Source organism: Dromaius novaehollandiae, chromosome Z, assembly GCF_036370855.1.
Source record: "Dromaius novaehollandiae isolate bDroNov1 chromosome Z, bDroNov1.hap1, whole genome shotgun sequence".
Classification (NCBI taxonomy): domain Eukaryota; kingdom Metazoa; phylum Chordata; class Aves; order Casuariiformes; family Dromaiidae; genus Dromaius; species Dromaius novaehollandiae.
In genome coordinates this window covers 16114465-16127701 of record NC_088132.1, presented here as the reverse complement: position 1 = coordinate 16127701, position 13237 = coordinate 16114465, and the positions used below count along the sequence as shown (strand labels likewise).

The 13237-nt window shown below is 43.0% G+C and overlaps 1 protein-coding gene across 2 annotated transcripts in view; it reads left to right on the top strand.

Annotated features, from left to right (window-relative positions):
- The window catches only part of LPAR1 (lysophosphatidic acid receptor 1), an 80224-nt gene extending 68047 nt beyond the window's left edge, over nucleotides 1-12177 (top strand). For both annotated transcript variants that reach the window (XM_064502236.1, XM_064502235.1), the window contains 2 exons: nucleotides 10298-10595; nucleotides 10763-12177. In XM_064502236.1, the coding sequence (XP_064358306.1) occupies nucleotides 10298-10595; nucleotides 10763-10817 (353 nt within the window). In that variant the 3' untranslated portion in view covers nucleotides 10818-12177. The remainder of the gene's footprint in view (nucleotides 1-10297; nucleotides 10596-10762) is intronic.
- Nucleotides 12178-13237: the final 1060 nt, after the last annotated feature.

Below are 13237 nucleotides of genomic sequence, written 5' to 3'. Positions count from 1 at the left end.
CTTAATGTCCTTAACAACAAAAGAAAATACAATTAAACAATCTCTTGTACAAAGATGTTTGAAATCTGCTAAACAAACTGCATTGTTTAAATATAGCATTGTGACTGTCCCTGGGAAAGCACCAGAATATGCAGGGGGTTTTTGGATTTCCGAAGGAAAAGCAGAGAACACAGATTTTGTTTCAATATCGACATGAAAGATTTTTTTGTGATGAAAAACTGCAGGCACTACAGAAGGGTTGAAACACCCAGGTCCCAAGCATGTTAAATATACCTTGCAGACACAGACAGAAACAGAGTCTGGTTTGTGAGCCTCTGCCTGCAGTGTGCCAGCTGTCCCATTCGTGCCTGAGATGACCTCTTGTGGTGAGCCTTCACGTTTGCATAAACATGTTTGCATTGCTACCCAAGAGGTCCAGGATACCTCACTCCTATGGGACCGGGCATCCATGCTGCAGAAGTTCACAACAGCAGTATGACTTTTGAAGCCTCCCATGTGGACCTTGATAACTCAGTAAAAAGACCTATGAAGGGTTTCTTACTTCTGATGCATGAGAGCTTCAGTCCTGCCTGCTGCTCTTCCGTTGCTTTCATTTGCGGTTGTCCAGCCTGAGAGTCCAAATTTTCACAAGGGACGCTGCTTCCTGAGAAGCAGCCATTTCTGTACTCGTCCACCCCACATCAGTGATGTGAAAACACGCTGGGCAGCCAGCAGCTGGGTCACCAGCAGGCACCTGGGTCAGGGTCTTTTCACCTTCCTGGGACAGGTCTATTTCCCACCCAGCACACCAATTCATGACCACAAGCAATCAGTGCCCATGAAGGGCAGGCTGAGTTTGGACTAGGTGACTCAGGCAGGGTGTCAGGTAGGGACTGAAAGACAGTTTTTCACTTCTAATTTTCCCTTGATCTCTGCTTGCTTTTCTTTGTCTTGCTCGCATGTGAGTAGGTGTTTGATCACCGTGAGCTAGTGAGACAAGTGCCAGGAGCTTCAGTCACTGCAGGAGCCTCATCCCAGCTCCTGTTCCAGCCAAGATATCACTACTAATTTGAGACTTTGTGAGCATTTGGGTCCATAATGGAGTATAAAGGTCGTAGAACTCTTGAAAGTTGAAGACACCAAAATAGCCTCTCTGTGTCAGGTTTTTGGCAGAAGTGAAATGCCATGGGGCCTGCTGGTTGTCTTTACACAGCAGTAAATGTTCAAATTGTTTTGGCAACCGCCAGACCTTTATTCAGAGATTAGCTTCACATATCTTTATGAATTTAGAAATCAGTTGGAATCCTGACCATTGACACTTAATGACTTCCTGTTTTTGTCTAAAATGCTTTTTATAGATAAATGGCTTGCTTTCTTCTTCTGAGGGGAGGGGAAAAAAAGCACTGTCTCTCTCATCCAGTCATTAGATTGCTGATGAATTCCATTTTTCCTTAACAACCTTTTGATTTAAGATTTTTAAATGGATATGGATAAACTGCCTTAGGCTCAAGCTTTTACTTTACTTTTAGTAAAAGCAGCAGATTTCACATGCCATCCTTGCAGGTTGTTCTTTAAAATAAAAAAAAGACATATATATGAAATGAGAGATAGTCAAATAACATTTATTTGCACATTTCAATTGAAAAGCAATCCTGAAGTCCTTCATTTGCATTAGTGCTTGATTTCTCATGTACAGATGTCAGTCAAAGAAATATTTGACGGTGGCTGGATCAGCTGGCCGGAGACCAACAAACTCATTTCACAGGACTACTAAAAGCAGGCAGAGCATGGCAACAAACAAGTATTAACCTAGGCTAGACTTTAACCCATACCCATGAAGTTCTAATGACTTGCTTCTACCTACATCTTATTTTCTTTTCACTTTGTTTTGCTATGTTTTCAGTATTTGCAAGGCTTTTGTGACTACTGCAGTTTAAAGCTTCGGAAGCTCCAAGTCCTAAAGGAAAATATAAAGTCTTGGAGACTTGCACGATATTTAAAACATCCACAGTCAGTGCAAGAGCCCTGTGGAAAAGCTACCCTGGGGTCCCAGTGGGAAGATTCACAGCAGATTGGACCTTCGGTAGGAAAGCCAGGAGGCCACGTATCAAAATATCCTGTCTCCAGCATTACTTTACAACAATTCCGTGGTAAAGGTGTACCAGAAACTGTGCAAAGAGAGAGCTAGTGTTCCTTTCTCATTCCCTCTCAGCAATGACCTCCTTAAGGACTCCCCTGACTATCAAGCCTACCATTTGTTAGTCCCATTGATAGAAACCTCCTATCTTTTACTTTTGGTTTAGGCTTATAAACTGAAGAGATCCTGCCATGAACACTGTGCTATACAAGCTGGCTTGGCAGCCTATGGGAGGTAAATGGAACCTTTGCTTCAAAAATAGGAAGACAAGATTAAAAAGTCAGCGGCTGTGGAAAAAGGTGAAGCGTGGTGATGGTGGTAGACGCAGGCCTGCTAGCTATCAGCGTTTCGTATGGCATGCTCAGAGACCACCATCATGCACATAGAGGCACTAATACACATGTTGGCTAATGGTTATTGTGGGCATCTTGTGAAATTTTGCTGTGGATCAGGTTCAGCTGTGTTTCTGTCCCTATGCAACATAGTAGTGCACTGTGGTAGCTTTTTCCTACACCCTCCAACTTGAGGGTTGTGTCTGCAGTGCATATTGAGGGTGAGGATGGCTATGGGAAGTGGATGCCAAGCCCTGTGGAGGCTGCCCTGCAGAAAGCCCTTTCAGAGCTTATACACGTACATATATATACATATAGGTATACACATATACCTATACACGTAGGGTTCCTACCCATGGGGAACATTGCTTCTGAGATGAGAACATGTGTCTGCTTAAAAATTAAGGGTTCCACCTGAAGATTTCATTGGAGAATTTAAAAATGCCTGAGCGTAAGTATTTAAATAATAAGTTGTCCAGAGTGTGATGATGTGATCATTGGAAGAGAATAGGGAGAGCAAAGGTCGACATGTATCAAAACAGTCTGTATCCACTGTGGTCAAAACTGTGGTCAAATCCACTGTATGTGGATTTAGGAACAGATTTTGTTTTGTTGGTTGGGTTTTGTTTTGTTTGTTTTTAAAGAAGATGAAGATGATGATGATAAAAGAGATGAACAATCACAGAAGAAATACTAAATATTAAGATCCAGACTGAAGTGAAGTTGATACACGCTTAAACTTCACTTCTTATAGGCAAGGGATGCTGCTCCTAGCCTAGCTAGAGCAAAGGCAGAACCTCGAGGAAGTTTTCTTGTTAAGTTGTTAGCATGTTTTAAACTACATAAATGTTTCAGGAGGGAAACAGCCAAGTTCCTCAGAGATGGGATGATTTGTTGATGCAGATAGCCATGCCTTAAACTCTGTATAAATTCTGTGTGTAAGAGTTCAAAGATGAAGACAGATGTTTGAAGCAGACACACACTGTATTTCTCCTGAGAATGGTTGTGGAGCAAGAAATGATTTTTTTGTTTACATATGATCCAGCCATTTCTTTGTGTAAAGTCTGACCAAATTCAACAACTCAAAATCCTGAAGGAGAATTCAGGAAGAAGTTGTAGTGCAGGGGTGCATCTAACTGTGGAGGAGATAGAAAATAAGGGAATAGACACAGAAATAATTTATTGAAAAATCCCTTTGCAAGCCATTGGCAAAGCGGATTTAAGAATGCAGCAAACCTAACAACCTCTTTGTGAAATTCAGGTGCTTAGAAATGATGTTGGTGATCTGCTCCCTGCCCATGGAGAGCTCGGGATTTTTTCTATATTCTACACATTCAGAGTTGTTCAGGAGACTAGAACCTGTACCCCATAGATGGGGCGAGGATACTGTTGTGAATGACAGGCTCGTACCACCAGGCTCCTTGTATTGGATGTACTGCACCTTAAATGTCCTTTCTTCTATATGCCCTCCGGTTGTGTATTTTCCCTTCTTTACTTTGGTTCTCTTATTCAAATCATCTTATGATAAGTACGTGTAAGACACTGTTTCACGAACATGGGTGTAGATTTTCACCAACTTTGCTTTGTTTCTCACTTACACAAAGGGGCAGTTGCAGCAAAGTTTCTCAGACAGGATTTGCATGAACTTTTTCTTTTCATTTGTGAGAAGCACTCGATACCCCCCTCCCAGTTTGTTGAGGGGTTCGGCAGGCTCTAAGGAGTAGGCAGGGAAGCACGGGAGCTCAGAGAGCTAGGAATAGCAGAATAACAGTGGTGTGTGACTTGGCAGGATCAGTAGTGCTTCTTTTATTTTGCCATTGTGAGTTAGAGGAAAATAGATGTTCATGGAATAAATGTAATCTTATGCTGTCCAAGGCGAAAAGGAGAAAAAAAAAAAGTGCTACTTAGGAAATGCTTCGTCTGCTAATCTGTGAATTTTTAAGAGTAGCCGTTCAGTCTGGTAAGTAAAAAATGACCCCATGCGGGTCCTTGGCGTCTGGTCGCAGATCACACAGGGCGAGCGCTGGAGGCTGAATTGCGCCCCGACCCCTTGCCCACAGCAGGGGCAGCCCAGAGACACGGCGGCCCATGGGGAGCTGCTGGATGCCGAGCGCCGGCGGTGGACGCAGCGCTGCTGGAGCTGAGGAGGGGGTATGGCCAGCACGCCTTGTGCTGCTCCTGTGTGCCACCCTGGCTGGGAGGGCCCGGGCCACTGCAAGGGCTGGCCTGGAGCAATCCCTGGGAAGGGCTAGGTGCCAGCAGCCCTTCAGGAAGTATGCTGTTTGTGAACTTCTAACATCCTCCTCAGAATGAATACTGATACAAAAATATATCACAGTTGATTGGTTTCCAGCTAAAACAAAGCTCTATTTTCATCTGTAACAGCAATAAAAAGATCTAATCTGCAGCCTTAGAATAAAACCGGACCAAATGCTCTTGCTGTGCATGTAGAATGACAGTCACTTGAAATTCACTTATCCGGCTTGGTTTTGGATCTGTGCAGTGTCTGCCTTCTGGCTTTTCAGAAAGTAAAACAAAGCTCTGTAACACACACTGAAAATGTTTCTCCCCCCCCTTCAACCTTTTTTCTACTGAACATGTCAGATCCTCCAGTTATGCCTGCTTTTTAGAAGAGGGAGTCTTTCTTGCTTTGGCTCTTACAAAGTTTGTGTAAATAGAGGCCAACTTAAGACAATCCGCACTGGCAGGAAAAAAAAAAATCCTGAACAGTTAGTTCTTGATGATAAACCAAACCAGCAGGCTTGGTTGGCTGCAGTAGCACAGAGGTGATCTGACATTCAAGTAAAGTCTTAAATTAACCTTGCTGTGTTTTAGGAGACTCTTTCCCCATATGCTTTTCTCCTACTTTATCTTTCTGTGCTGTCTGTAGTTTGTTTTGTTGATTTTACAAACATTCCTGAGAGAACCAAAGAGCTAGTAATGAGTGACTAATTTGTCAGTGTTTATTCTCATGTAGCTTGTTTCTTTTCTGCTGCTGGTTTTTTGGAGTTGTTTTCTCTTTTGTTTCTGAAGTCACTCATTTTTCTGTGATTTATCATTCTTGGTTTCATACATCTATTGCCCATTACAGTTTTTACTCTCTTGCAATCAGATCTTTCTGTGAGGCTGTGCCACGCTCACTCAGGACTTTCCAAACACGGAAATACAGTCCAGACTGATGAATCTGATGGGAGTTCATGACAGACGAGCTGTAATTATATTGTGGTCATTGGAAAGGCCTCAGTGGGCTTTTGCCACTACATAACAGGATAGATTATGCACAAAGAGTTGGAATTTCAGCCCTGGATGAGAGGTATCACACGGCAGGTTCCAGAAAATGAGAAATCAGTGTCATGATTACTTCGTTGTTACTCAGATTTCCTGCTGTAAAATGAGCTTCTTGTTCTATATGAATGCTTCCCCATCTTGTCTGCTTAAATCCTTTTAAGAGATTCAGTGACATCTCCAGTTCCCCAAAGCTTTCCCATTTCATAGCTAGCTGTTCATCCCTTGGCCTGACAGGCATTTCATCCTTGCCAGGCCTCCCCTTCCCAGGCCCTTGGGACAAACCTTGGCCATGCACCATGGGGGTGTTCCTCATGCTGCAGATAAATGGCCATGACAGCCTTGCATCTCTCCTGGTGCCAACACCTCTAAGGACTGCCGCGGTTGGAGGTGTCACCCCCCGGGTGCTGTCTGTCCAGGCAACAGTGCTCATCACCCTTCAAGGATAAACTATCTGTAACTCTATTCATGCACAACTGGGCTTTCCTAGTTCCAATGCATGATGGTAACATATCCATATAGAAAATGCAATCTGATTCCTTAAATTCAATAGATTTGTTTTGTATATTCATTGCAACATGGGCTTCGGTGAATTTGTAAAATGTTAACAGATGTGTCTAGAAGCTGCTCATGCTGTACTTTGGGCTGCTCTCTGCAGTTCCTAAGCAGAGAAGACATGAAGAATTTGGTGTATTCTTAAGGTTTTTCAGTATATGGCAACAAGAAACTTTTGGATCTCATTGTTTTATTAGATGTGATATTTTTAGATCTTGATCCTTGGCAAAATCAATGCACAAGAGATTCCAGAAAAAGGAAGAATTTAACCTTGCTTTTAGCTTAAGTATCACTTTACCTTGACAAATATTCCAAGTTAGAAGTAGAAAAACTAATTTCAGGCTTATTTTCCTTCCAACGAACTCTGCATTTATACAAATGATGTTTCCTAAATCTGAAGTAACAGCAGTCTGACATTTTTAAGTTCCTCGCATTGTACCTAATTCAAACAAGCCCTTACCGTGAGCGATGCTCTCCAGTATTTTCCAGGGTACTGAAAGTTAAATAACAAATGAGAAAACCTGAGGCATTGTTTGTGTCACCATTTGCAAGCTCTTAACTTAATAAGCCACAGAAGCCATTTGCGTGGTGGGAAGTTTTGCTAGGAAAATCCCAGGGGCTAAAGAAAAACAAAAACCACCAGACTGAATGGAGCTGGCTTCAATGGCTTTGCTTCCCAGTAATAATGAGCTGTCTGTTCAGAAGCTTGAAATTAGCCCTGTTTGCACAAGGGTCAGCGCTGGACATTGTGTGTTCATACGCTGCCACCACTGCTGTGTGGAATCAACAGGCAGGTGGGAAAGTCACCGTGGTCTCGTGGTCCCAGAGCCTGGCAGTGGGAAGCCTGGGTTATCTCTGCAAGTCTGGAGCAGGGCAGCATGCGTTTCTTCTTCTCCCACTACCTTTACTGCTGGTGCATCATTCACCCTGCTCCCGAAGCTGGCACAGCAGCAGGGTGACAAGTGGCAGAGTGATGACTTCCATCTGCTCCTGGAGCCAGGTGGGAAGCTAACCCTTCTTTTTTTTTTTTCAGGGTGGAATGAGCTGCACAGAGCATTTAGTTGGTTGCAGGACTGTAGTCCTTTTGCTTGATCGCAAGTGCATCAAGGCTCATCTTACAGTTTATTGGACCTACTTGAGATACTGAGGTGCCTATGGAGGCTCAGAAACTCCATATGACAATGCTGTTCAGTGCAGTGGGCTGCATGTTGCTTCTTGTCAGAGGTTCAAGGGATTTTTCAGTGGAAAATGCCTTCCTGCCTCACCATACTGCTTCTTGTTGTTGCTGCTGCTAACATACCCAAAAATGAAAGCAACAGAACTTTTTGTTTGATTTATTTAGTTTCTCAGCAAAAGACTTGAAATGAAACAAAGAAAATGTTTGGAATTTGGAAGCTTTCAATTGCAGCTCTGAACAACCCTAGGAGAGCTTTCCTGTTAGTTCCATTGTTCCCTCATTGGACTCTTCTGCTACAGGCCTGGAGAGGATACTGACGTAATCTTTTGTGCTTGACTGTAGATCCCATGACTTGTAGTGTTCCCATCTCTCATGTTATTCTCCAGAGGCAGCCTTTAATGAAGAAAATATACAGTAAAGCTGGAACAAAGTGCCCCCTTGCCTCAGTAGTTAGGAGGTTGAACACAATGCACACAGTTTCTGCAGGCGAGTGGTCGAATTTAAAAGATTCTCTTGGTTTCTGCAGAAACCAGTTCAGCAGATTTATTCAGTGTGGAGGGCAGCCTCTGAATCAATCTAGGCAATTCTGCAAATAAGACATGCAGTTTTCTACTTCTGTGGGAACAGGTACAAGGAAGGGACAAAAGACTATAGTTCTTTGCCTGGGTTTCAAGTACTCTTTTCTAGGACCATTGAAATATGAAAGAGCAGCAGACAAAAACTATGAAGCAGATTCACGTGTTTGATGGCACCTCAGCGTGGGAGAGTTTCAGCCCTATTCTGTAAATTTGGTGCCAGCCTCTAAAACAAGTCATTTGGCCAAATCGATGCTTTGTACTAGCAGCTGGCAATTTGCCTCTCAGCTTCTTTCCCTTTATAAACTTTGTTCATCAGCAAAGTGATATACATCAGATGGCACTGTGACACAGTTAGTGGCAAATGAGCTCAATTTAGGAATATGTTTTGGTGTACAAGAAGTCTATGTGTGGTTGCCTGGTTGGTGATCTGAGAAGTGTGGATGGCTGTACTGATTTTTAATTTTTTCAGTTACCTTTGATGTCTTGCAGGTTTTAAAGCACCTGTTGATATCACTTTGAACTCTGTCCTGTGCAGAGTCTGTTCCACTACTGCCAAAGAGAGCAAGCTGCTGGACTTTGCATTGGAAAAACCTGCCATGGCATCTCTAGCACAGAGATAAAGGGGCTCTGGCTTCCTTGCAGGCCACTTCTCCCCTCTAAGGATGCTGTGGTTTGGTGCTGCAGCATGCTTCTGGGAGGGTGGTTTGTGAGCTCTGCAGTTCTGCAGCCCTTCCGGTTTTGTTAGCTTCTGCCTTCGTACACTTGGGTGCTCAATCTTTTTGGACTGGCGAAGGCCAGATGAGAGAGACGATGTGTGACCGCGAGAGTGATGGTTCAAATGATCAAAGGATTCTTTGCCAGTGTCCAGCCTCTTGTTTACTCACCCAATTAAAAAAGAGAGGAAGAACCACAGCTTTCTGTGCAGCATTTGTATGCAGGGTGTGTCCACAGGCAAACCAGTCTGTAGCACAGCACACCCGTGGTGTTTGCAAAGCCCTTCAGATGTGACTGTGTTTGGTGGTGGCCTGTGCAATGTGAGTTGGGTATCCTAATGGAAGGGAGTCCATAGTGCTGCCACTGCCCAAGCTGGAAGTAGTTGGCAGCCTCTTGGCAGGCACAGCTAAGAGGCTGCACATTGAACTGACTGAATATCATAAGCTACTAAACTTGCAGAGCACTTCACTGCAGGAAAAAAAATGGAGGCAATATTTTAACAAATGCCACGGTGACACCACAACCTGTTTGAAAGAGATTTAACTGGATAGTGCTGGGAAGCTCTTAGTGCTGCTGCCTGCAGTAAGCCCCACAGCTGATGATAAGACCTTGATTCCTACATCAGCCAAGCATGTCAGCCTGGAAAATCTCAGGAGCACCATCTTCATTCTACCATAATTCATGTGTAAGAGCTTTCTCTGTGTTGCTTTTATTTAAAACCTCTTTAACCCTGCAACAAGTGAGCATCTTTGTTTAACCCAGTAGTCCTAATGAAATGAGACACATTTGATTTCATCTCCACGTTAAACACAGAGTTTTCTTTTGGGCTTTTTCCCTGCGGAGTTCTGCAAAGTGGAGGGAGGAGGGGAAAGCATTTTAATCAGGCTGAGGCTCCGTGGCATTTACACTATTGAAGTCTGTGGAGCCTCTGAATTTCTGTTGAATAGACCCCTCAGAAAAGAAATAGATCTGTTGAAGGACGACATTTCAGTGCAAGAAGGATGTGTGTTTAGGACTTTCCATTACATAATGGGACTGAAATGGATTAATAGGACCCAGGCTTTCTTTTTCTTGAGAACTGCTGCCTGCATCACTTTTTTTCTATAGCTGGTGCTTCTGTCACAGCACTAACAAAAAGGTTTTTTTGTTGTTACTAGTTTGAGAAGTAAATTGCAGCATTGTTTCTCCTGATCAAGAGATTGATTAGTCAGAGGTCTCTAGCTGAAGGGAAAAATGTTCCTCATTACCAACTTTAAATGCAAATGCATTTGCCAAGCAGAGAACATTGCAAATTGTGAATGTGGGGGGGGGGGGGGGAATGTCTTTTTCTTTTGATGTGCTGCCCGTAACCATTTATGGATTTTTAAAAGGCGGCTGTCTCGTCAGGTCAGTGAAGAAATAGTGTGGGAAAGATACTCTCCAAAAGAACATAAAACTTTGCTGCTTCCAGTTGGATGGTTTTCAGTGTGTTTTCACGAGCGAGAGCGTATTACTGTACTTGTGGGCTTTGTCTTGTTTTGTTCGCTCTTTCTCTTCTTAGGTGCTTTTATAATCTGCTGGACCCCAGGACTAGTCTTGCTGCTCCTCGATGTTTGCTGTCCCCAGTGTAACGTCCTCGCCTACGAAAAGTTCTTCCTGCTCCTGGCCGAATTCAACTCCGCCATGAATCCCATCATCTACTCCTACCGCGACAAGGAGATGAGCGCTACCTTCAAGCAAATCCTGTGCTGCCAGCGCAGCGAGAGCGCCAACGGCCCCACGGAAGGCTCCGACCGCTCCGCCTCCTCCCTCAACCACACCATCCTGGCTGGCGTGCACAGCAACGACCACTCCGTGGTGTAAGGCCACAGCGGGCCCGTCGCCGCGGACCACCTCGCGGACGGGCGGCAGCGGGCCGCGACGCTGCCCGCGGAGAGGGCTGGGGGCAGGGGCCGGGGGGAAGTAACAAACTCGCAAGGTTTTCTTAAACACTAACGGACTACAGCGCCTTTTTTTTTTTTTCCAGGAAGCCCTCCCCACCTACGAGATCCGCCTTGTGTGCCGAACGGCCCATGCTATAAGCTCTTTGATTTCTACTTTCAAAAAGTAGAAAGCAGGTGCCTTGCGGTGGAATTCATAGGTAGCCCTGGGAAAGCCTTGTTTAGACTACGCTAACTAGACTGTCAGACTATGCTGCATCTTGGTGCCAGTCAGAATCAGCTCTGATTAATTAGGCTTATACTTGCTTCACTGCATTTACATGTAGCCACTTAGTCTTTTTAAAAAAGGGAAGAATGAAAAAGGGGATAAAAGTAAGCTTTTCATTTAATAGATGTGTAATATTTATCACCATCAGCATGCTCATGGTGAACATTTTCTGTGCAGGGAGTAAAACTGTGCTCTAGTCTTCATACTCTTAGCCACACTGCCATAACTACGGTAAAAAAAAATATATTTTTTCTAATACAAGCAACAGGAAAATGATGGAAATTCTGACACACTTCTTACCTTCATTACTGGTGTTAGAGAGCATGCATGTTCTGTGTGTATGCAGAATGTTTTAATTATATATATATATAAAAAAAAGCTCATTGTAGAGTCTGCAGGAAAGTAGAAAAACATAGACTGTATTCCAGTGTTTGTTTAGATTATGAAATAAACAATACTCTAGTCACAAGATATTTAACGTTCTTCTTTGAAGTGTGGTATGAAATATGTAATGTGTAAGGGGTCCCAGGTTTTTCTTGGACAAGTTCTTAAAGTAAGATACATCTCTAAGGCTCTTAAAGGGCTACAGTCATGTTGGTAAGTTAAAAAAAATGTATTTATGGTGTTGGAATGCTATTCTTTTTCATAATGGAGTGCAAGGGGATTTTTATTCATGATGGAGTGCAAGGGGATTTTTTAGGTGAAAAATGTTTACTTTTTTATGGAACTTTTTTGTAATTAAAAAAACCCAACTTCTATGGATTTTTGCACTGAGAGATATTTGTAGGGTATCTTTTAAATTATTTACCCTTCACGTCAAAAGCAGTGGACTGTTTGGAACCAAGGTACAATTTTATTTTGTAAAGTCAAGACCAAATATGTAATAGTCCATTGCCAATGACTGAACAATTCTAGATGTAATGCACACACATACACATTATTATGGCAAGCTACGCTAACATATGGATTTTTTCATATGTGGCTACTTTGAAGAGAAATGCCACTCATATGAATCTCAACTCCCAAGAATCAGTGAAGTTAATTACAATTCCTTGATAGGAATAAATGTGAGCAAAGATGGGATCTTGCAAATAAAGAACTTGGGACCTTTCTCTGGGAAACTGCATGCATGTAAAGTGTTTTCCTAACAATGTAAAATGTATCAACAGTAAAATCCTAAGACCATTTTCAATATTGTTTTATGCTTCTTTAATAAAAAATTTTTGAGGTGTATCAGTCTGTGTGTTGTATTGGAATGTAACATAAGGGACGACACTCTCCCATTTGGGCAGGGAAGAAATGGAGGGGGAAAGGGTCAGGTCAGCAAAAGGCAGAGTTTGTAGAATGCGTTTTAAAACTGTGGGGAAAACATGCTCAAAAAAGGAAGCTCATTGCTGAGGGAGGGAAGAACAGGTGAACAAAACCTCTCCAGAATGAATAAAGTGGGAGTTTTGCCACTGATATCAGTACAGCTGGGATATTCACCTGCACTGTTCAGCCAAATTAGTGTGGCCACTCTAATAAGAGGGAGGTCAGCAAAAGTGTAAAAGATGATCCAAATATCTTCTGGCAGTTGACCAAGGTATTGAGTGTTACACTTGCTTTGGACAAAAGGGGAGGGGGGTTCTGACTGTTTGAAAGCCAGTGAATCCAGAGTTATTTGTTTTTCATTCACATAACTACATTTGAAAAAGAAAGTCTGTATGATTTTTTTTTTAATACCTGCTTGCTAAGGCACTCATAATTTTTTCTTAGTGCCTGTATGACACTTGGGCTACATGCAGGTGAGCAGAAGAAAGGGGGTTGGGAGGTTGGAGTGCTTCCAGAGGAGGCGAACATGTGGCCAAAGAAAAAACATGTTCTTTCTTGAGAGTGCTCAGAGTTGCTTTCTTCCCTGGTGATGGCTTTGTGGAGAAAATCAGATGCAGGAAAGGAATGAGGGCACTTTTCCTGTTCCCATCTTGCTCACAAAAAAGGAGCATGTTAGAGGCTTTATTTTTTTGTGGAGTTTCACTTTTCCCAGTGTCCTTTTAACTGCTGATAGCATGTTCTTTACAGTCTGTCCAAGATATACATGGTAGAAGGGTGATGTTAAGTAGCATATCATTCACCTCAGTTTACTGTGCTGGAAGTGTGTGGGGTTTTGGAGAAGCAGTGGGTGAAGGAATTAACCAGGAGCATGATCATTTGTGACACACAGGTGGGTCCGGAGGCCCCATGTGAAGATGGATGTCCAACAAGTTTTTTTTTTTCCTCGCTATAATTACAATAGGTAGCAGTTGCTGCCCATGTA